This window comes from Gadus macrocephalus, chromosome 21 (genome assembly GCF_031168955.1).
Source record: "Gadus macrocephalus chromosome 21, ASM3116895v1".
NCBI classification, from domain to species: Eukaryota; Metazoa; Chordata; class Actinopteri; order Gadiformes; family Gadidae; genus Gadus; species Gadus macrocephalus.
In genome coordinates this window covers 17,024,107-17,049,316 of record NC_082402.1, presented here as the reverse complement: position 1 = coordinate 17,049,316, position 25,210 = coordinate 17,024,107, and the positions used below count along the sequence as shown (strand labels likewise).

The 25,210-nt window shown below is 42.5% G+C and overlaps 2 protein-coding genes across 3 annotated transcripts in view; both read right to left on the bottom strand.

Moving 5' to 3' along the window:
* si:dkey-119f1.1 (Structural maintenance of chromosomes protein 6-like) overlaps positions 1 to 25,210 on the bottom strand; it is a 201,691-nt gene that overhangs the window by 124,140 nt on the left and 52,341 nt on the right. The gene's annotated exons all lie outside the window — the stretch shown is intronic.
* Positions 21,721 to 25,189, bottom strand: tmem18 (transmembrane protein 18). The gene is made up of 5 exons (XM_060042128.1): positions 25,003 to 25,189; positions 24,723 to 24,840; positions 22,566 to 22,620; positions 22,262 to 22,355; positions 21,721 to 22,178 (listed from the first exon to the last, which is right to left on the bottom strand). Exons 1-5 carry the CDS (start codon positions 25,093 to 25,095, stop codon positions 22,080 to 22,082), a joined length of 459 nt encoding a protein of 152 aa, XP_059898111.1. The 5' UTR covers positions 25,096 to 25,189; the 3' UTR covers positions 21,721 to 22,079.

The following is a 25,210-nucleotide window of genomic DNA, read 5'->3' as shown; positions in this document are numbered from 1 at the left end:
TACTCACCTACTCACCTCCGCTGTCGGTGTATGAATGTGTGTATGAATGGGTGATTGTGTGGCAATATTGTAAAGCGCTTTGGGTGGCCACTGGTTACAGATAAAGCGCTATATAAATGCAGACCATTTACCATTTATATAAATGCAGACCATTTTACAGGCAGATATGGGACAACCTTCTCAAAGACAAATATAAATGTAACATGAAGTTACATATTATACATTACAGTTATATGAAGTGAGGTCTTTGATAAAAGGCCATCCATTCATCGCCTTGTTTAATAACTTCATTTTAAATCACCATGACTTACCACATGTGTTTAAGAGATGACCCCTGTGAAAGCAATATTAATTTGTAATAGTTAACAATACCACTTTATTTGTCTGTGGCATAAGCCATAATCATAAAGCTGGTAGTCATTTATTTTAAACGGGGTATGGATTATTAACTTAAACGTATAAGTTGAAGCCTACAGAAGAACATTCTAAAACATAAGGAGAGGGAACCACAGTGGTGGGCCAGACGTCTCTGTAATGGCGGGTTTCCACCGGAGGCTGTGGGTCGGTTCAGTTCAAAGGTCTTTCAACTGAACCGAAGGTGCGGCGCGGATCGCGTCTCCACCGCCAAAAGTGGGCGTGACCCGGATTGAGCTGTATTAAGCCGTACCTGTCACGCAGTTCTCCGTTGGGGTACTGAGACTCCTGGAAGGGTGCCAGCAAGTTCAAGCTACACACGCCGTCCCTTGATTGGTTGACAGAATCACACTTCCGTGCGACCGGGGATAATAACCAACAAACACATTATACGCAAGGTATTTCTGGACAACGGCGAAAGCTTCGTTTATTGAAGAAAATGTTGCGCAAAAGTTTACAGTCTTTCTTGGACGTCCTACATTGTTGCTCTTTGTCCTTTGGGCACATTCTTCTTTTTCCTTGGATTTATTAGCAGGCTACACTGTGTTGGGCTACTATGAGGTCCCGATGCTAACATAGCTGCCGCTTCTATCGCCATCCGGCTTAAACCACCCCCCTACAATAAGGGTACTGTCGGCCGTGGAAAGGCGAGCCGTAACTGAGCTGCGCCGAAACGCACCTTCACTACTCCACCAAGCTGCACCAAACCAACCGCACCCACTGGTGGAAATATGCCATTAGGGGCCATTTATACGCAAATGAGGCGTTGGGGGTTCATTGGAACGCAGGCATTTGTTTGACGAAGGAAGGCCAGGTAATATCAATACAGTGTTTAACATTTGGCTTCATTTTAACAATATTTACCTTATATTCTTGTATAATTTATACTTAAAATGAACCGTACTTATAATTTTAATCTAAGTGAACTGAGAAATAGACTGCTGTCATTGACTACAGAGGGATGTCTGATGATTGTTCGCTGGTCAACCCAGGACCCTCTGAGGTGTTGGGTTAGAGTTAGGTTTAGCCCTAACCCTAACCAGAACAAAGGGACAGGGCCCAGAGCATGCCCCTCTCCCCCTGCTGAAGCTTTTCTCTTTCTACCAATATTCAAACAATTTGGATTAGAAGCCTCCAATATTTTCTGCCATAGAACCCACCAGGAAGAGAGAGCATACATAGAGACCTCCTAGTCTTATTGTTTCCCTGTGGCTGACCAGCGCGAGTGGTCTTGCACTGGACTATCCGAATCTCTGCAGTTTTGTAGAGCAGAGTTGCGAGCAAGTGAGAGGAAATGGAAGAGCTCAGACTGTTCGGATGATCACTCTTTCCACCTTCACCTCCACTGTGTCAACAAAAATAATCTGCCTTCTATCGGACCAAAATCAACTCTGCCTCCAACTCCAGGAAGGTTTTTCCATGTTCTATTCCCTCCTCGCCCCTCCCTCCCCTTCCTTCCTCCCTCCCTGCTGATGACTTTGTTACCTACTTTACCCAGAAGGTGATGGACATCAGCTCCTCTTTTACTCCTGTAACCATCCTCCCCCCCATCCCCACCTCTGTTTTTACACACTTAATTCCTCTCTATTCTGAAGTTGTCAACAGAAAGTTAAGTCTAACCAAGCCACAACCTGCCCCCTTGACCCGCACCCCTCCTCCCTCCTCCAGGCCATCTTGAGCGCCATCCTACCATTTCTCATCCCTCTTATCAACTCCTCACTCACTTCAGGCCTTGTTCAAGAGTCCTTCAAGAATGCTGGAATCAAACAGCTGCTTAAGAAACCGACCCTTGATACCAATGCCATCAGGAACTACAGACCGATATCTGGACCATGCCATCTCTAACCAACTATGCTCCTATCTCACACAAAACAATCTTCACGTGGTGCACCAGAGAACACTGTCCACCACTGTGAACCACCAGATCCTCCTCGCCACTCTCGCCAAACTCGGCATTGCTGACTCTGTGCTATCCTGGTTCACATCCTACCTTGCGAATTGCACCATCAGGTCACATAGAATGGCACCTTGTCCGAACCCTGCACGCTCGAGTGTCCCTCAAGGCTCTGTCCTTCTGTTCTTCTGTTATACTAGATTATTGGGCTCTGTAATCACATCACACCATTTTCCCTATCACTTCTACACTGACGATACTCAGTTATTCCTCTCTTTCCCCTCCTCTGACAGCACCCTGATTGCAACACAGATCTCAGAATGTCTGGCAGACATCAGCACTTGGACAACTGCCCATCACCTGAAGCTTACCCTCGACAAGACTCCTCCTTGTGTCAGCCAAAGACTGCCCTCACTTGGACTTATTGGTCACTGTAGAGGACATTGCGGTATTTCCATTACCCTGAAAAACCTTGGTGTGGTACTGGATAATAATTTATGCTGCACCGAAAACATTTCTGCATTGGCCCGAAGGGTTACGCTGCGTTCTCACTGTCTTGGGACCTATACTCTTCAGCCTCTATATCAATGATTTACCAGATGTATGCCCCGATATATAGACGATGTATGCCCCGATATATAGACGAGTAGTACTACAGATGCAGATGACACAGTTGTATATGCATCTGGTAAAACATGTATTTTTGTGACTGAGAAAATCAGTTGAACTTTATAAGTCACATTAAGAAAATTTGTAAAACCATTAAGGCCAACTTGGGCTGTTTTATGATTATAAGCTTCATGGAAAACATCTTGTGATGCACCTGGACACATTTTCAGTTTTGTATCCTGGGTTCATCAGGTGTTTCTGGTCTTGCAACAGACACCCTTGGCCAGGCGACACAGCCTGGATTGATCAAATCCCGGATTGTCTCCAGATAGCACTACCTCACCCACGACTCCCCTCTCCTGATCCACATCCACCTTGAGGCAACAGCTGCTCTGTGACCATTGTTGTGGCCCTTCGTTTGCTTGCTCCTCTAATGCCCAGCATGTAGTAGACTCTACAGAGGGCTCACACCTCACTCGCCACCCGTTGGAGCGGCACTGCTCCACCAGCTCGGCGTACTTCGATCTCTTCCGCTCGCTGGCTTTCTAGATGCGCTCTTCCCAAGGGACGGTGAGTTCCAAGAGGATGACCTGCTTTGAGGCTTCGGAGAGCAGCACCATGTCCGGCCTCAGTGTTGTGACAGCAACTTTTCCTGGGAACTTAAGTTGCTTCCCCAGGTCAACCTTCAGCTCCCAGTCTTGTGCTGTTGAGAGCAGGCCAGAGGAGGAGGTCCTGGAAGTTGCTGTTGGCTTCTGACCAGCTCTGATGAAAGCGATGGTTTTCTTGGCTGGGCGGATACGCTTGCAGTGGTTGATTCCGCTGCAGATGGTGTCGGCAATGACCTTGAGGACTTGGTCATGACGCCAACAGTAGCGCCCGTCCCCCAGGGCTTTCGAGCAGAAGCTGAGAATATGCTCCAGGGTCCCTCTCCTCTGGCACAGAGGGCATGCTGGTGACTCGACCATCCTCCAGATGTGCAAGTTGGACGGGCTCGGTAGAACGTCATACACAGCCTAGATCAAGAACTTGATGCGATGGGTCTCCGCTTTCCAAAGCTCGGCCCAAGACACCTTTCTCTCCACCGCTTGCTCCCATCTTGTCCAGGCTCCCTGCTGCCGCATTCCAACTATCCGGCTGGCTCGCACCTCCTCGACTGACGCTCGCACCTCCTCCTGGATCATAGCCCTCCTGTCCTTCCCCTTCGCCTTGTCGAAGGTGCTACTACCAAGGCCAGCCCTCCCTCAGCCCTGCCTCACTCCCTCAGAAGAAACTGTTTGACTTTTAACTGAGCTTTTATTTTTATGAATTCTATGATTCTCTCCCATATAGCTTATGGCTTAACCACATTGTCCCAGGCTCACCAGTCATCAATTAAGGAATTACGAGAATAAGGTATCATCGCCAAATTCTAAGCAAATATAAGATACGTTTTGCAATCTTTATTTCCTTACGCTAAGTTAAATAGGTTTACATATGCCTAAATAACGCTGCTCCCCAACTGCTCTGCAAGACAATAACAAGACTACAAAGTGGTACAAGATCCACCACCCAAGCAGCATCAAAAGGCAATTGTAGTATCCCTTCCGCAGAACATCTTTTGCTCAAACTGCCTTTTCAATAAAAGGGACAGAGTAATGGAACTTTTCACATTCAAAAGAAACACAAAATTGAGGCTAATTCAGCAACAATCTTGCTCTCATTTTTAGTTTTGTACACTGTGGTCTCTCTGTGTGTCTTGTTTGGTCTTCCATTTATCTCACTTCCATTTTCCTTTTCCTATTTTTAATAACGTTAATCTGTATTATTAATTTCAACCAAAAGCCCTACTAGGGACTAGTGGCGTGAATTAGCTTTGGCTAAAAACACTGATGCATACATCAGATGACTGTTTCACACTTATCTATGTTTTTGTATCCGTCCCTATTCAAATAAAACCTAACATAATTGCAGAACATAGGCGCTTCATGAAGCAATAACAAAGGACGCAGTTTGATGATGTTGTTAGGTAACCTGGGATCATGGGAGTTGTTGTCCTCGTCACCATTGACGGGGAAAATCAATCTGACTCTAATCACGCAGAAATCATGTTCACGGACGAGTTCATGTATCACAGTTTTATTCACCTAACGCAGGGATCGGCAACCTGTTGAATGTCTGCGCCTGATGATTTTGTCTGCACATTCAAACACACACAGACAGACGGACAGACAGACAGACAGACAGACAGACAGACAGACAGACAGACAGACAGACAGACAGACAGACAGACAGACAGACAGACAGACAGACAGACAGACACACAGACACACAGACACACAGACAAACGGAAACACACACAGACATACACACACACACAAAGAACACAAAGACAAACACCACACACACACACACATACACACACAAGTTGATGCAAGAGACGACATACACTGGAAGTTCGACAGAAAACAATTTCACAGCAAAGCACACACAGCTCAGTCCTTTTGTTAACTAAAACATAATTAGTTTGTCCAAAAGAGGCGACTATTACACAGCCTACTATTTTAGCTACTGCCATTATCAACTTTGATGTACTAAAACAACAAAGATAGCTCGCTAGCTAGCAGTATCCGCTCCTGCTTGTCTGCTGGTCAAATGAAGGGGTGAGGGCGATGAAGTGTTGAGGGTGTTGAAGGGGTGAGGTTGATGAAGGGGTGAGGGGGATGAAGGGGGCAGGGAGATGAAGGGGTGAGGGTGATGAAGGAGTGAGGGGGATGAAGGGTTGTGGGGATGAAGGGGTGAGGGTAGTGAAGGGGTGAGGGGGGTGAAGGGGTGAGGTGCCCATCGGAGGACTGTAGAGGTAGGTTTTCAGCTCCTCTGGTTCCAGGTGCAGACCATTCCCCAGAGAGGGCGCTCCATAGGCCAACGCTCTGTTTCCTGCCTTTCTTTTCAGCCGTTGTCATTGAGAGAAGGCCAGCTCCCCAACACTTGGTTTTTTATTTCCAGTCAGTTCTAGAAAGACGATCAGAAGTAAATGCTTAATCCCTAGTCATGAGCGTGGGGGGGTAATTGATAGAGCTGAGGGTGAGTCAGGGAGACCAGGTGTGAGTCACGCTGCCAGGCTGCTGTGACCTCTGAGACAATTCACTGGAAATGTCACTGATGGATGAATATAGATTAAAAAAGAAACAATCCCAGTTTAGTGGTTTTCTGTTCTTCCTAAGGAGGTTAAAGCATTTCAATATTCAGTCATAGATTTGTAAAGACTGAAAGCATGAGTCTGCTTGAGGAGGGATATGGAGCTGTGTGTTAATGTATCGGCTGAGATACTACATAAACACATTGCCCATGCTGGAGAACAGTACTGGAAATACCCAGCAAAGGTTTATTACTCTTACAAAAAAGATTACATTTTCTGTTGATCCACAGACATCGGAAAATGCTTTGGGCATTTAAAGGTGCCATGACATGCTTTTTTATGGATGCTTTAATATAGGTATTAGTGGGCCACTAAGACAGTATTCAAAGACGTTCCCGAAATTCAGCCGTGGTGCAGAGTTACAGCATCTCCGAGCCAGTCGCACGTTGAGCTTCCCCCAAATGCGATGTTTTGGTGTCTGTAGCTATAATGCAAATGAGGAGGAGCGCGGCGAGTCAAGGAGGAGGGTGGGGGTTAGGCCCTGAGCAGCTTGCAGCCACGGTACAATGCGCTCTGTTTACAGTGGATGTATCGCAATGGCGAGGCGCACACAGCCTTTAGCCGTGTTCTGTAAATATTCTAGAACACACGGGAGTCCTGGAGCTCTATATCTAAATAATATCATATACATATATATATATCTATATCATATAATATATATTATCACGGCCAAAAGCTGTGTGAGCCGATATTATGAATCTTAAACGACCGCGTTGGGTTCTCCGACGTTCCTGGTTCTTCTACGTCCAGTTCAATCTGAAGTAGACTGAACCGCGACATGGAGGAGAAAAGGATTGTTGCCAGGCAGCGCTTATGGCGCGTTTCCACTGCATGGTGCGGTACGGTTCGGTTCGCAAAGGTGCGGTACGGATTGCATTTCCACCGCCAAAAGTGGGCGTGACCCGGACTGAGCCGTACTCGTTTTGCCCTCGTCTTCAGAACTCCTCCGTTGGGGTACTGAGACGCCTGAAAGGGTGCCGGAAAATTCGAGCTAGACACCCCCTCCGTTGATTGGTCGACAGAATCGTCACTTCCGGGCGACGTGGGGATAAAAACAAACAAACAGTAGCCTTGAGGTATTATTCTTTGCAATGAACATGTCGAGTAAAACGCTTGCTTGGGCGAACAAGGAGGTGGAGACCAAGAGAGCATGCTTGGAGAGCATTCCGCGGCGATCGACATCCGGCCTCCCATAAAGGGTACTGTCGGTGGTGGAAACGCAACCTCGAAACTGAGCTGGGCTATACCGCCCCCTCCCTACCGGACTGAGGCGAACCGAACCGTACCGCACCCTGCAGTGGGAACGCGGCATTAGGCACCTCCGCCTGCTGCAGAGCCGACGTGGTGGTCCCTCGACAGCGGGAAACGGGGCTTAAGCCGGAGTCATTCGTGGGCAACAATCCCTTTCTCCTTCATGTCGTGGTTCATGCTCTTGAGGGACTCAAAGCCAAAGTTCCTGTCCCCCAATTCATTCTCAACCATGGCTGAGATAACCCCCACTACGAGTCTCTTTTTAAAAATACCAGAGACGAGAGTCCCACGTGTTATGCGCCATAACACCAAAAGCAGAACGGTTAACCAAATAAAAAGGAAGTGTACAACACTTGCGTTACAGTCCTGGAGCTCTATATCTAAATAATATCATATAATACATAGAAATCTATATCATATATAATGCATATTATCATGGCCAAAAGCTATGTGCGCCTCCAGGTCGTGTCTCATTGGCGGGCCAAATTCTCTGGGCGGGCCAGGCAGAGTAAGGGGAGGAGCTTAGATGCTATGTGACGACATATGAAACCACATTCCAAATCAGCGCGCTTGAGCATCCGTTTTTTCAAAGTTGAGCCGAACACCTAGTGCTAGTTTTACACCAAACGCAAGTTTTAGCCACTGGGGGACCATAGGCAGGCTAGGGGAACTCATATTTATGTTAGAAAACCTCATAAAGTGAGATTTGGCACCTGTAACAGATCCACGTGTCCCTGGGGCCTTTGTCAATTTGTTGCTCTTCCTTTGTTAATATGGTATAGGAGTATTGTGGTCGGATAGTGAATAAAATTACTCAAGGTTAGTAAATTACTTTCCTAACTAAAAGATGGACAACTAAAAGATGGACGACGAAAAGATGGGTTACCAAAAGATGAAGACTAAAAATGGGTTACCAAAGGATGGGTTACCAAAATATGGGTTACCAAAAGATGAAGACTAAAAGATGGGTTACCAAAAGATGGGTTACCAAAAGATGGGTTGCCAAAAGATGGGTTGCCAAAAGATGAAGACTAACAGATGGGTTGCCAAAAGATGGACAGCTAAGAGATGGAAGGCTAAAAGATGGACGACTAAAAGCATCTCCGTTGCTTTGCTCCCTGCTTCCTAAGCATGCTGTTTTTTACGCAGGCTTTACAAACGTTGACAACCCGGTGAAAAATTATACGTTATTACCAATGTTGGAATTGCAATAAAAAAAAGGAATATAGGCGACCAGTCAAAGAAGGGGAAATTAAATAGTTTTCACGTTGACAATGGCTGCTCCTGCTCACACTTCTGTCCCCTCATATTTATGGACATAGATCCCAAATAGTATGATTGGATGAAAGTCCTTGTCGGTCATGTTACAAATAGTGCGTAATTTCAAATATTCCTGGAGCAGGGAATTGCTGGATGGCATTATCTCCTTTCCTAAATGAACGGTCCAGTGTAACCTATGCTAAAGGAGATAAGTAAGGAAGCATTGAATCACCTTTCCTCAGCATTAAGAGAATTCGTGAAGCTCTTATCATTGCTGCCATTAGATACTTCTGGGTCACTCAGTAAGGAACCTTCCTAGCAGAAAGGATTATCCCACAGCAGACATCAACACTTTCTGGGTTTGCTGATTTCTTGGTGAACCTGAAAAATGTGAATTCATGACGGGCTTCAAAAGCCATAATCTATCGCGCTCTGACAATGTGAGCCATTCGGGAATAAGCCAAGCCAACACTATTATTTACTTTTATTGGGCCTAGCCGGTTCAATTGCACATTGACTTTGACAGACTATTGAAGCCAGTGTTTGCCGGACAGGTTATTTTAACAGGTGATATTATAAGTACATGTTTTGTAATAGTAACCTGTATTAATCTATTTGATTTGGACAATAAGGGAAGCTGTAGTTTACTATACAGTCGCTATTTCAATCATCGATCAATTCACATTACAAAACATATACTTTTTTATTGGACTATATATATATCATAAGGTCATATGGACTATATATATTTTTTTTCAATATATTGAAGTTTTAAATATTCCAAAGGATTTTTTTATTTTAAAAATTATGTTTTACAAATAAATAATATCTTGGACCTCCTCCAGATAGAAATGTGGCATTAAGGAAATAAATGTGCTGTGAGAGAACAATGTGGTCACCCCGAGTATTAGGATACAGACTCACTGGACTGGAGAGTATGGAAAAAAACGAGGGTCAAATCAGTTTGGAAGAAAGAGTGTTGTTAAATTTATTTCAAACAAAAGTCCAAAAGTCCTAGTACTGGCCTCGCATCAAGGCAGCACCTACCTTCAGCTACCCCAACACAGAATGAGCCACCCTTTAAATAAGGCAAGCAATTAGTCCCAGGTGGACAAATCAAGGCCAGTCAGGCTATACTATTTACATGGGGAACATTTCCTGGCCAAGGCAAGATGAACTAACCTACTGCCCCCTACTGCGACTTAAGTACAAATACAACAATCCTTTTGCTGGAATTGGAGGGACAGTGAGAAGGGGCTTTCTCACACGTGCCATGATGAATTCAAATTTGTTTGAATTAAACTGAAATAAATAAGTTATTTTGAAAAACAGATTATAATAAAAAACATCTATAATTCAATATATATATATTTATATAATGATATTTATTTATATATTTAAAGGCCCACTATGCAACTTCGGGCATTTCTTCGCTGTTTTCTTGGTTTTGGCACGCACATTTCTCTACACAGCGCCCCCTACAGCTTCGTAGTAGATATTTAACAACACTGTCGTAACAACTCGTTGACGACCCTACGCCATGCACTTCTACGCGAGCCATGTGCAATTGTTTTCAAAGAAGCCGGCGAATGCGTGGAGCCATGTCCGAAGTAGATGTTCATAAAGTGTAGGCAAGGTTATACATTTTTAAAAGGGTGTATTTGTATTGCAATAAACATAAATCCATCCTTTTTTATAGTTGACGGGGAGAATTTATATCCTAGATTATAATTGTTTTATCTTAGGTTGAACAGAACAATCAGTGTAAGAGGTTTGGCCAACATAATAATCTAAATAAACAAGAACCTGGATTCGGGGATTCAGTCTGTATCTGGGGAACGAGACAGACGAACAGCAAAACACCCATGGAAACAGAGGTGTTTATATGGTTGCAACCAAGCAAGCTAGAAACATACAGGGCTCACAACAAAACGGTCGACAAAACAATTTTTACAGGGCTCACAACAAAATGGTTGAGCAAACACATTTGTACAGAGACTATCAACATCAAGAATACCACGAAGACAAAGGCCACCCAAGGGTACTTTCAATTTCAAAAGCAACACGGCCGAGTCGGCGTCTGATTTGCAGTCTTCTTTTTCTTTCAGTTCACGTTATTCCTGAAAAGCTTGCCCAACGTATACTCGTGGCTGGCCTCTCTGCCGGTCAGTCTCCCTTTTCTCTTCTTCGGTTCCTCCGACATTGGGTTTCTCTGTCTCTTTTTAGTCGGCTGATGAATATGAATGAATATAACAATCCCTTAGTGACTTGTGTTTATATGGAGCCGGTTCCGTGTTTGGGGGTCTGTGCCGTAAAGCAATTCGTTACTTCGCGAGACCCGAGACTCCCGCGAGAGTGGGCGGCGGGTCGCCGGCAGAAACATATTCCTTTTCTCCGCCAAGATGCGCAAGGGTGAGTCGAAACCATGGACATAATAAAGGATGGACCACAGACTGGAAAATGGCCGCCCATTCATTCCTATACAAACCAGGCCCCCAGGATAGGCATATACTTCCGCAATCCACCCGTGCTCAGAGGCCAAGCCTGGTATTGCAGCTGTTTAGCTGGGAGTGGACGGGGGTCCGTCATTTCATGCGGCCCAGAAGTAGATATCGCCGTCCACTCCAATACAAGTGGGGAACAGGATTGTGTCTCCGCAAGAAATGTCTGGATATCAATCAAAGGCTCATAATTATATTTCTACCCTGTTCTAAAAAAATGTAAGTTTTTTCTTTTCAAAACGCCTCCTCAAGCGTTTTATTAGCAGTTTACGTTGGGTACGCAGCTGAAAGGAGCCGTACTGAAACAAACGGCTCCTTGCTATGATCCTATTTTGAAGTGCACGGCTCCATTAACTTCCGAATTAAATTAAATTCCGAATTAACTTCCATTAACTCCATTAACTTCCAAAGTCTGAGATTTGTCCTTTACTTGACATGAATGGCGTTGAACACGGATATATAACACACATATCATTGAAATAGCTGGAACAGGCACGCACGTATTGATTACCTGAATGATTATGGGAGACCTACGTAATTTTCATAATATTGTAAATTGTCTGATATTAACATTTCAGTTGCGTTGGTAGGTATTTCATTTTCATTTGCTTGTTTAGCTATGTATGACAGGGTTATGGTTAGCTATGTATGACAGTTGACAATGTTGGTGTATTACAATTCAATATTTGGGTAGGCTACTCCAACTTCGTTGCTGGTCGATATGTAAACATTTACTTTTATATAAATTATTGATTGCATTCTTCGTAAAATAGTTAGTTGGAAGGAATCTGTTTCTTAAGCAATAACATTGAACTGAAATTTTTAGGCCTACATACGTTTGCTATGTTACTATGGTATTATATGGAGCAATCTTACATATTTATGAAGTTTCCAGATCAATAAAGTTCTATCTCTTTTTATTTGAACTGCCTGTATGTCCTCTTGATTATAGTATTACAGTGTGTACCTTGGTTATCAGCTATCATAGAATGGTGTCCAAATGGCTGCATGTGTAAGAAATAGGATTTGAACCAAGTGTTACAATAAAAAAAAGCTTTTATTAAAAGACCCCCCACCCCAAATTTGAACAAAACACATTTTTTGGCTGTTTGGCTGGGGCAGAAGAGTGGAAGGGGAAACAAAGACAGGTAGCCTAAGAAGTAAGGAAAGGAATGAGAGGAAGAACAGTGAAATGAATGAACAGTGTGATAAACGCAAATGATTACCAAAAAGGTTATAATTACTGATTTATCAAATACGCAGAGAAGAGCATCATCGAATAAAGATTAAGGACCTGGATTATATTTTACAGTATTGAAAACTGTTGAAATTACAATTCAGAGTGGAGAAGGCTGAAGGCATTGGCCCTAAAAGTGTCCGTTTCACCCACTCTGGATTATCGCTTCAAGAGACTGTGAAATGCTTTTTAAAAAAATGTCATTTCCCCTATTGGTGAAATGAACCTTGTATTTTAGGTACAAACCACAGCAGTTAAACCTTATTCCAGGATGCTCTACGCTGTTGCCTCCTAGCTCTACACTAACAAATGCGTTCATCACACTGTTCACCCATTTCCTAGCGTGATTTAGCTTCCCCGGATGGTCAGCCCTCCACCAGCGTCTCTCGTTGATGGTAGAGAAGACGATCTGCATTGCTGGGAACTGCCGGTGGAGGTACTGCAGGTCCTGCTTCATTGCGGCAACAATAAGCCTTGGTTTAGTTATTCAGTTCTGTTGGATTCCAGCCCACCATGGAATATATGGCAATGAAATTGCTGATAAATTAGATAAAAGATACTAACCTAATTAGAAGAATTTAACCTTAAGTATATATATTTTTTATTTTTATTTATTCATTTATTTTGTTAGTTTGTTTTATTTTGTTTATTTTGTTTCGTTAGTTTGGTTTTTTCTTTGAATTTATTTGTATGATTTAAAGTATGATTTGCCAACGTCCTTGTCCTTGTCAACGTCCTTGTCACAAACTCCTGTGTAGTAGTCCAGTAGGTCGCGGTATATGGGGAAAAACTATGATCCGCCACTAAACTAGAAGAAGAAGAAAATCTCTGCATCCGGTACGTCACGGACTAGGTCACGTGTCCTGGCCACATAACGCGGAAGCAAATCGCTCCTGTATGTTACCATGCGCCACTGAGCAGTTTGCATAGGAATGAATGGGCGGCCATTTTCCAGTCTGTGGTCCATCCTTTATTATACAAACTGCTCAGTGGCGCAGGGTAACATGGGACTCTCTAAATCGACGCCACTTCGACCTGGGCGGGACTTTACGTCCTACGTCACTCGCTATGGGTTTGCATGTGTGCGCGTAGCCGTTTGTCTCAGGGATCTGTGCGCGAACTCCCTTGCACTACAGATTACGAGCGTCAGTGTCGTACGCGATGGAGGGTGGGTGACATTCCTACAGTCTGTGATGATAGGCTATATTTCTACAAATGACTTCTACAAATGACTTACTATTACTAGCGATTAACATGACGAAACAACACGAACTAAGCTAACATTAGACTATAGCCATACCAGATAACGCCATACCAGCTAACCCTAACTATTTCTATTAAACTCTGAACCATTTTGCAACAGGCAACTGTGTGTTGGTGCGTCTTATTGCTTCCCACGTCTGCGTCTGCATCTTTCCCACTCCTGGCTAATAGTTTCAGCTTTTGTACTGTATATCAGAAATGATCACCCTGTACCACACTGCTGACTTGTTGTTTTGTGAGCACTCACGCATTTCTCTAGGTATCTTAAGTTTCCTACTGGAGTCATCAAAACTTTAAACTTTGTTATTGTAAGAAATATTGTGTTGCAAAAACACTTTGTGTCTTACCCTTAGCGTTACCCTAACCTTAACCCCAGTAACATTTCTTCATTATAAACTACAAGTTACGCAAAATGGCATACAAACATCCAGTCCAATATGAATGAAAAAAGCTAGTTTCATTAAGGAATCGAACCCCTTATCCCTGCGTTAATGAGTTGTTCTCTGACCACTAACCCATCAGGTCTTAGTACATGCGATTCAAGAGTTAACCACTTGACAATCTTTAAACTTCGGTTGCCTAGAAATTGTAAAGACAGTGATGTGTGTACATTGTTCGAGTATCCGTCACTCGCGATGTGTGTGCAGTCCAAAATGAAAGAAAAAACTTTGCATCACTATAGGGAATCGAACCCACAATCATCAGTTGGTCGTTGGTAACTGTAAACAAATAGATCGCATTTTGTTTAACTGCTAACTAACAAACGGGTTTATGCGTTCACTGAACAAAGATTATGGAAATAAAAGACCACTTTTCCATCAGAAAAATCATCAGAACCGACGTTATTACCAACCCATAGACACTAAAGCCAAAACCTTTCTCACATGCACACCCATCGCGAGTGACGGCTATGCGCACACATGCACACCCATAGCGAGTGACGTAGGACGTAAAGTCCCGCCCAGGTCGAAGTGGCGTCGATTTAGAGGCCGTTTCTCAATTCCTAGTACGCGTACTACGGACTCGATGACTTGCAAGTACGTACTTGGCAAGTCCGTACTTCAAGCACAGACTTGCGAGCACGCGACTACGTACCTGCAATTGGAACAGCAGCGGACTCGATGACGTCAACACCTCTGCTCGTCCGTTAACTGTGCTACGGCCTCATTTAGGCATATGCTACTGAACAATATAAAAAAATGATATAAAACAAAATCCCAGCCTCTTTCATTTTCAAATAGTATGTAAATATTCGGAATGAATAAAAATTGAAAAGATATGCGTGTCCTGTCATGTGTATAAGCTATACACACACGACTTTATATATATATATTTATATATTATCTTATATTATTATTATTATTATATTATATATTATATAAATATATAAGTTAAGAGTAACTAAAGCTACAGTTGTGCGTCTTCTCCATGTTGTCCGCCATCGTACTGCTGCGAGTGCGAAATGCATCCTGGGATTTATAGCGGTTTCAAGCACACGAGCCACCTCCGATGCATGCTCGGTGAAACGGCGAGATCGAGCACGCATCAAACACTTCCGGGTTTTACGACAGTACTCGCTTGATGCGTACTTCGAATTGGAACAGTGCTCGGGCAACGACTGATGACGTTTCACGAGTCCACGAGCACACGAGCACGCACAAGTACGCGAATTGAGAAACGGCCAGAGAGTCCCAGGGTAACAACCATGGACATATTAAAGGATGGACCACAGACTGGAAAATGGCCGCCCATTCATTCCTATACAAACTGCTCAGTGGCGCAGGGTAACATACAGGAGCGATTTGCTTCCGCGTTATGTGGCCAAGACAGGTGACCTAGGCTGTGTCCCAATTCATAGGACGCATCCTTTGTAGACCGCGTCCTTCGAAGGATACGGCCTTCGTAGACCGCAAAGGACACTCCGAAGGCCGAAGAAATGGGACGGTCTAGCCTACGGAGCATTTCCGGTTGACGTAACGAACCGTTACCACTCTTAAATTTGAAACTATAGGGCTTAAAGCTATACTGTACGATGTGAGAGAGCTAGCATGATTTGAAATTAGCTTCTCTTCGGAGTTCCGTTTAACTCCTCCCCCACCCTTCAGGACTCCCTGCCCCAACCCCTCGACACAGAGCTGTGCACGAGCGCTAATGCTGCTTACGGCTTACTTCAACGGCAACCATTGCGTCACTTTTCAGGCCATTCAACTCCCTCAGCTGTCGCCATCGCTGAAAAGCGAATCCAATATTTATTCTCGTTTTTCCTCGAGCATTCTCCAACTTTTTTTTTGTTGCTGCCTTTTCATTTTCTGTCTTTCTTTTTCTTGCCTTTTTAAAAGGATGAACCGGGGCAAGTAACGGTGGCAGTGGTAACTTCTGTTTTTTTTCTTCCATCGTGTTAACGTTGTAGGCTCACTAGGTCTAGTCCACTGTCATGAACTACTATGATAACAATGCTTTCTTTGCCCTCCGTGAACGCGCTCAGGCCGGCTCAGGCTCGTACACAGAGGGGAGAGAACGCGCAGGCTTGTGATTGGTTCTTTAGATTTGGGTACAATGTCTCCGATTGGTAAGCATTTTAACAGGTTTATAGCAGATACAGAATTCGTTTTTTTTTCGCTTCTTTTTCATTGCCCATAAGTTATTTATTGCTGTCAGGATGTAAAAACCAATTTCAACAACATATTAAAAAGTGCATATCACTGAAAATCGTACAATATGCCTTTAACGGGTGTTCTTAGTTAACGTTACAGCGTCACTAACTGTAACGTTACCTTACTTATATTGCCTATTACTTTAATGAAAAAAGTTTTAAGGGCCCTTGTTTTTTTTAACATTTGTATCGTTAAATACTCCAGTGACTAGAAACCAAATACTTACATTTAAATGCAAAACTTAAATCGCCATTCTCCGCCAACTCCATTGATTGAGTGCGCAATGAATCTTGGGAGGGATATGTTGGGCCGTGAAGGATCTTGGGATACGTTGGGCCGTGAAGGATACAGCCGATGCATCCTTCAAATCCGGGAAAAGAAGGCTGCATTCGTAGGCCGCATTTGAAGGACCCTTGGAATTGGGACAGCACTTGGCGCGTCGCTGTGACGCAATCGGCGTCGACGCATCCTTCGAATGCAGCCTTCGAAGGATGCGTCCTAGGAATTGGGACACAGCCCTAGTCCGTGACGTACCGGATGCAGAGATCTTCTTCTTCTTCTAGTTTAGCGGAGGAACATAGTTTTTCCCCATATACCGCCACCTACTGGACTACTACACAGGAGTTTGTGACAAGGACGTTGGCAAATGATACTTTAAATCATAAAAATAAATTCAAAGAAAAAACCAAACTAACGAAACAAAATAAACAAACTAACAAAAGAAATGAATAAATAAAAAAAAAATATATATATACTTAAAGGCACCCAGTGCAACTTTCGAGGCAAAAATGAACATTCAATTTCTAGTCTTTTTTACACGTAGTATATTTCAATAACTCCATTACATATCGACATTCAAGGAGCGAAGATGAGACGTTGTTGTGTGGTGAGAACTGATAGAAAATCGTAAACAAAAACAATGGGCACCATCTTCTTTATTTATTGCGATCTCACAAAAATAAACAGGATTCCAGTCGGCAATCCTCGGAACAAGACCGATGAGTCCCGAACGCTTCCGGAGATTCTAAAATGTGATCCGCCATCTTGTAGATAAAACCATGCGCTCCCAAATAGCGACGTCACGTGTTCGGAAAACTCTGAGGCTTGCCGACTGGAATCCTGGGTTATTTTTTGTAGGTTACAATAAATAAAGAAGATGGTGCCCATTGTTTTTGTTTACGATTTTCTATCAGTTCTCACCACACAACGACGTCTCATCTTCGCTTCTTGAATGTCGATATGTAATGGTAGGGAATTATTGAAATATACTACGTGTAAAAAAGACTAGAAATTGAATGTTCATTTTTGCCTCGAACGTTGCACTGGGTGCCTTTAAGGTTAAATTCCTCTAATTAGGTTAGTATCTTTTAGCTAATTTATCAGCAATTTCATTGCCATATATTCCATGGTGGGCTGGAATCCAACAGAACTGAATAACTAAACCAAGGCTTATAATATTTAAAAGAAGATGCTTTACCTCTATCACCAAATCTTCACGTATTGAATTATCTGTTATAAAACTTAGTATCTACAACCCATCTAAGAGCGGTTATTATTGTGGCCTTCTCGATTGAGTATACTGATAAAGTCACCCACTCTATATCCATATCCTTTTTCAAATGCTGGAATATATATGCCAATACCACATTGTCACCAACTTAGTATCTACAACCCATCTAAGAGCGGTTATTATTGTGGCCATCTCGATTGAGTATACTGATAAAGTCACCCACTCTATATCCATATCCTTTTTCAAATTCTGGAATATATATGCCAATACCACATTGACACCATTCTATGATAGCTGATAACCAAGGTACACACTGTAATACTATAATCAAGAGGACATACAGGCAGTTCAAATAAAAAGAGATAGAACTTTATTGATCTGGAAACTTCATAAATATGTAAGATTGCTCCATATAATACCATAGTAACATAGTAAACGTATGTAGGCCTAAAAAATTCAGTTCAATGTTATTGCTTAAGAAACAGATTCCTTCCAACTAACTATTTACGAAAATTGCAATCAATAATTTATATAAAAGTAAATGTTTACATATCGACCAGCAACGAAGTTGGAGTAGCCTACCCAGATAATGAATTGTAATACACCAACATTGTCAACTGTCATACATAGCTAACCATAACCCTGTCATACATAGCTAAACAAGCAAATGAAAATGAAATACCTACCAACGCAACTGAAATGTTAATATTAGACAATTAACAATATTATGAAAATTACGTAGGTCTCCCATAATCATTCAGGTAATCAATACGTCCGTGCCTGTTACAGCTATTTCAATGATATGTGTGTTATATATCCGTGTTCAACGCCATTCATGTTAAGTAAAAGGACAAATCTCAGACTTTGGAAGTTAATGGAGTTAATGGAAGTTAATTCGGAATTTAATTTAATTCGGAAGTTAATGGAGCCGTGCACTTCAAAATAGGTCCATAGCAAAGAGCCGTTTGTTTCAGTACGACTCCTTTCAGCTGCCCACCCAACATAAACTGCTAATAAAACGCTTGATGAGGCGTTTTGAAAAGAAAAAAATTACATTTTTTTAGAACAGGGTAGAAATATAATTATGAGCCTTTGATTGATATCCAGAAATTTCTGCGGAGACACAATCCTGTTCCCCACTTGTATTGGAGTGGACGGCGATATCTACTTCTGGGCCACATGAAATGACGGACCCCCGTCCACAGCCAGCTTAAACAGCTGCAATACCAGGCTTGGCCTCTGAGCACTGGTGGATTGCGGAAGTATGCGCCTATCCTGGGGGCCTGGTCGAAACAACGAACAATCGAACAAAAATGTATAATAGAACCATCGCAATGACTCTTAGCCTGTTATATTAAGGTAAATCAAGCCAAAAAAGTTGCATAGTTCCCCTTTCACTCGTGTCTGATCTCTTTTCTGGTCCATTCTTCTTTTGTTCCACCGACGGTCGCCTCTTGGGTCCCTTATCAGTCGATTGATCCATGATGAATGCAACAATTGCCTCGCAACTGGCTGTTTATATCTAGCCGGTGCCATGTTTGGGTGTGTCTGTGCCATAAAGCATATTCGAAACTACAATCTGACTACATTTTCGAGGATACTTCCACTGCGTCACATCCGGATTGTGTCGGTCCGAACAGAGCAAGTTGCATGTGCGCTTTTTCACTGGAGAGGCGACATGGGTAAATGACACACCCACCAATCGACCCAGAAATGGATGCAGAACCATCAGCATAACTCTCAACCTGCATACTTAATGTAATTTTGGCAAAAAAAGTTGCATAGTGGGCCTTTAATGCCTCATTGTTCTATTTCATAGATATTTATTTATTTAATATTGACTCAACGGCATTCCATATACCTGTGGTTTGTAAAATGATATCTGCAGAACATTTCACGATCCACAAACACAAATTGTTACCAAAGTTAAGGGTCAAGAGGTCAAGCCAATGCTAGGGTAATGCTAGAACCAACCAATGGGCTCTTCACTGAGCTGCCTCTCAATCTTTTAATTTAAGGGAATAATTAATTATGTGTAATTGTGTTTTTTAGGCTAAGTGAAGCCAAGTAACAAAAAGGATATCCTGGCAATGTTGCTTCGTACAATCGGCCCCAGGCTGCATTTTAGGCTCAGAGAAAGAGGCAACTCATTCTCTGCTTTTCCTGATTTCTTACTTAACATATCTGGTTAACCTGGAAATTCAGTGAAATAGTGCCCTGAATGTTACACAGAAATGTTTTGTTGTTTAAAAGGGAAAGTTATGTCATTCACTATAAAACAACTCATGATTCATGATAAGTTTCTTGGTAGTCCTTAATGTGTCCAGTTTTCTGGGTACTTTTAGGTGAGGTCTTCCCTACATGTTATCCAGAAAGGGGCTGAATGAGAGACAAAAGGATTTGCTTACAGATGATGGCTTACAGATGCCGGCATAGAATGAAATTCACAAATTGCACATAGTTTCCATGTCTGGCTTGAGCTAGGCCCATCCTGAAGAGAGTGACAGTATACATCAATGTACAAGCTGCACTATGATCCCTCATACATGGAAGGACTAGATGTAGATGAATTGTGACTTGTTTTGTCACGGACAAGATCCATAGCAAGAAACATGAATTATTAATTAAACCAATGCTGCAGGAGAGGGGGTGGGGGTAGGACAGATGTCCAGATTGCAAGCAGAGTGAAAATTCCGGCTAATGCCAAAAGCTCCATTAATACTCAATACTCCCATGAAATTCAGCCGTGGTGCACTTGAACACTTTTAGAGCTGTGGATGTTTTTTCTTGTCTCGCTTTCTTTACGAAATCAAATTTACATTACTGGCATGTTGATGTTGGTTTGGAAGCGAATGCACTAAAGGGAAAGTTGGGGTTGCAATCAATTTCTGAGCTAGAATGGGGTCAGGGGCCGAAACTGTTAGAGAAACACTGGGCTCAGTATCCATCCTGTATCCTCCCATGCATGTCCGGCCACCCATTCTCCAGGACCGTAGACGGATGACAGCCTGACATTAAGAGGCTTTTCTTTTCTTGGACTGGGGGAGTTTGTGTGTGTGTGTGTGTGTGGTGGTCATTTTTCTCTCCTTAAACATTGCGTTCTATGGCACGTCCAGCGGTCACACACTCACAGAGCCTTCCTTTCCAGCTCTCCTCCTCCACAGATAACTTAATATTATGATGGCAACTGGCGGCTCCATCACTCAGGTCCGTAACGGTGCGCCCAGGCAGGAGGAGCACACCAACACCTAACACATCTGGGCAACAAGTGAGGGAAATAAGAAAGAAAAAAAAACAGCCCGGCTGTAATCCCTTTGCTGCAGAGATGAAGGGTGCAGGATGAGATAACAGAAGTTAAATCACCTTTGGTTCGTCAGTGTTTGCTCACCTTGCTCCCCCACCTTGCCCCCCCAACATTCTCAGACAGAAATCACTTGACCTGTCCCGTCTGCTAGGTCAAAAAACAATATCTTTTTGACAAGGAAAGCAAGATAGATATGAGGTTTTTTTTCTTTGCATAGGTGTTTTATTATACATGTATTTTGAAACAGGTCATAAATAAAGCTATGTTGACCATACATTTGTTATGTGGTGTAATTAAGGCCATATTTTCTTCCCTATTATTTTTTCTGTATTAGAATTGTTCATGAGGAACACATTAATTTAGGATGAAGTCCTACTTGTCTAAAGTTGCTTTCATCACTGGAGACTAAATTCTTTGACCAGATCCTACTGCAGTGGCCTGAGAATCCGGCAACCCCAGAGGTCAACGTGTGTTCAGGGCTTTATCCCCGGTTTCTCAGCCGCGGTCCACCTTTCTGCTCACGGTAACAGCGCACACAACACTGTTTCATATCGCCCTCTAGAGGCGGCCATCCACTAGAGGGTGGTGTTACGGGAGCTGTTTGTTCCGGTTGTTTGATTAAATAACAGGATCAGAATAGTCACTAAATAATATTTACCAATATGCTTTATTATAATGGTTTAAAAGAAATACATGAATAAAATAAATAATAAAGCAAAGTCCTTTTCTTAAGTAATCCTTTTATAGGATGAAGCCATCCAACTAATGAAATAATCCTAAATAAAATAAACATTAAACCCTCTTGCCCAACCCTTGTCCTTTGTTGACTTTGTAGTCAAGTCAATTACAGTTCCGGAACAACACCAAAATAAGCTGAATATGGTCCTTTAGCTTTTTAAACAGAGGCTTTGGGTCCAACTGCTTTGTGGAATGTGTCTCTCCCATCTCCCCGTCCCGGACCCGGGCCAGAGACAGTCTTCAAGTAACATCTCCGTAGCAACTGGGATTCACTCTATCTTCTTCCTTCCTTCTCTGAGGGCTCTTCTCTTGAGCTGCAGGGTCTTCAGTTCAGTCATGGTGTAGAATGTCCGGTACACCCACACGATCTATAAAGACACAAATACAGATATTAACATACATCAACAATTTGGGACATCATTAGTGGTGAGATAAGAATCAAAATACTTACCACAATAATGATGGTGTTAAACAAGAGGGGGATTGAATACACCAGGGATATGAACATGCCCGTGGAGTCGAAGTACTGGAAGTTTGAAAATGACCTGGGAAGAATAAATGATCTGTCAATAATTATGGCATTACATTTTCTTTAAAAAAAAGGCTTCCTTACTTGTATAAGGAGGATTATGATTGTTTAATATAAATTCCTCTTTGGCATCTCCAAAATGTATAATGAAGCATTAGTAATGTGTCTGGACTGCTGTTCTGAAATCAAATAGATGAGATGGAGCTCCGCGTTTGCAATAGCTTACCTCCAGTAATTGGCTGCTAACTCGTTCAGATATTCAGCGCTATAAACCATTGCAACTATGAAGAGAGACAAGACAAAATTTAGGCATAGTCGTTAAAGTTTTGTAATAACACTTATTCATCCTAATGGTAAAATCCCATTTTAAGGGATTTTAGGAATAATCTTGGTTTAGGAATAATCTTAAAGGATAAGATTATTCCTAAACCATTAGGAATAAGGGATTAGGAATAATCTTGGCTCATGTAACAACACAAATCTTGTGTCGACATGTTTAACTGTAAAACTATACAACTATTTGGGAACACAACCTAGGGATCGACCGATATTATCGGCCGATATTCGCGGTTTTTATGTGTATCGGTATCGGCCGATACGCGGCTGATTATTATTATTATTATTTTTTTTTTACTTGTTCTACCTCACCTGTTTTTAATATTTGTTAAATATTGTTCATCTACTTGTTCTTACTTGTTCTACTTCACCTGTTTTTAAACAGGTTAAATATTGTTTTTTATATTGAAGTTCAATAAATGTTCCTTTAAAAAAAAAAAAAAAAAAAAAAAAAATTAAATCGGCTCAAGAAAATCGGTATCGGCGTATCGGCGTATCGGCTAAGGCTGAGGAAAAAATATCGGTATCGCCTACTCAGGTCAACTGGGTGTTCGCCAACCAACTATTTTAGTATCAGAAGCAATATTCAACAGGAAAGACTTTATTCTGGCCTACTCAAATTATATATCCTGATTTAAAAAAAACATATACACATAATACAAATACACACAGTATTAAGATATGAACTATGATTGAATAATCACAAAGAATGCCGACTTCCTCATCCCTTGCCCCAGTGGTGCAAAAAGTGGGCATGCACTATATGCGGCGCATAGGTGCGCCGCACCAGAGGGGGCGCCAAAGCGATGGAAGTAAAATTATTTGAGTCGGCATTTTCTGTATTTAACAGCGTTTGTGTACATGATATGATGATCATTAACAGAGGAACGTCAATGATAAGGCGCCCCCCCGCTCCTTCGCCTCCCTCCCCCCCTCCTCTCCACACGACGCTCCAGTGGCCGCCCCCTCGACTACGCCCTGGAGGCGAGCACCAGAGTGTCTTCATTTGAACCGTATTGTCATCTGATGACACGTACCTCAATACGGAGAGGCAGAGAAGAAAGCCCTCGGGGTCACAACATAGAAAAATAAAGATTGGGAAGGTCATTTTTATGGCAGTGTATAAAGAGGAGGCTTGTAAATATACAGGTTAGCTAAATCTACTACTAGTAAAACAGGTTACTGTTGTCTTGCAACTGTGTACTGATCAGAATGGAGCCTACAATATAACGGATCATAACAAGAAAAATAAAGGAACTTGTTTGTGGCTATTTTGTTTTACTTCAATCTCTATGCAAGTCTTTGTTTTATGTCAATAGACCCAGTAAAAACGGAGTTAATTATTAACTCCGTTAATAATCCAAAAGTGAATAAATTAATAATCCAAGTGGTTACCACATAAATGCTTATCTGATGTGGAAAGAATTGGCACCCCGTTTATGCCTATAGGTAAAACTATTGATAGCGAATTGCAGAGAGCCTGTTGACTCGAGTGATCGACTCCATACTCTTCCTTGCAGAAAGAAACCTGCCACTGAGGGGGACTGTGAAGATGTGAATGGCATCTTCACTGTGTTAACATGTTTTAAAAGATTCACGTGTTCCTGTCTGGCAGTTAGCCCTGTAATGGTCTGCAGCTGTGGCTCAATTCTAGACTGGAGGGCGGCTTGAGTTGTACAAGTGACTCGACTGTTGTGGTATTGTTTTTAAGTAAAAATATGTTTTTACATTGTGCGTCAAGGAAACTCTTTTTCACAGGGACAAAATGCACAGATAGGAAACCCTAGAAATGGAAATTTTCTGGGTATCCTTGATCTCTTATAGCACGGTATGATGTTACACTGGCAGAGCATCTTAGAAAGGCTGCCTCTAAAAAAAACACCGGATATCTGTCCTGGTGCACTCAGAATAAATTTTTTGATTCAATATCAGTGTGTTTTAGGTCAAATTTGTGCCCAGATCAAAGAGGGGGGAGGGGGGGGCGCCTGCTATGTGTCTGCATACCCCCCAGAAAGTAGGCAGTTGCGCCCCTGCCTTGCCCACTCACCCATAAGCAGGAACTGACAGATCTGCACTCGGTAGAACCGACACGTTAACAGAGTCGATCCGAGACAGATCGTATGGAAGGTCAGCAGCCCGATCAGCCACGGCTCCGACCACTGGACCTATACAACAAATGCCAATGATGAAAGAGAAAACCAGACATATGTTGGCATAAAACCAATGTGTCAATACAGCATTGACAGCTCATTTAACTAGAGAACTACAAGGAAGCACTAATGGCACAGTGATATTCTGAACAAACCCACCCTTAAAACAAGACTTACCGACATAAGGAATGTCCATATCGACGTTATCCTCACATTACTGAAACCATCTATAGGAATTGAGCTGGCATTGTGTACTTTCTGGTGTGTCATTTTTATAAAGTAACAATTGCTTGTGGTTTATGCCTGGGGTAAACAAGAGTGCGGAAATAAAAACTATACGGGCGCACAGGATGACGTCACCCGAAACCTCCCCTGTTGGTCTGCA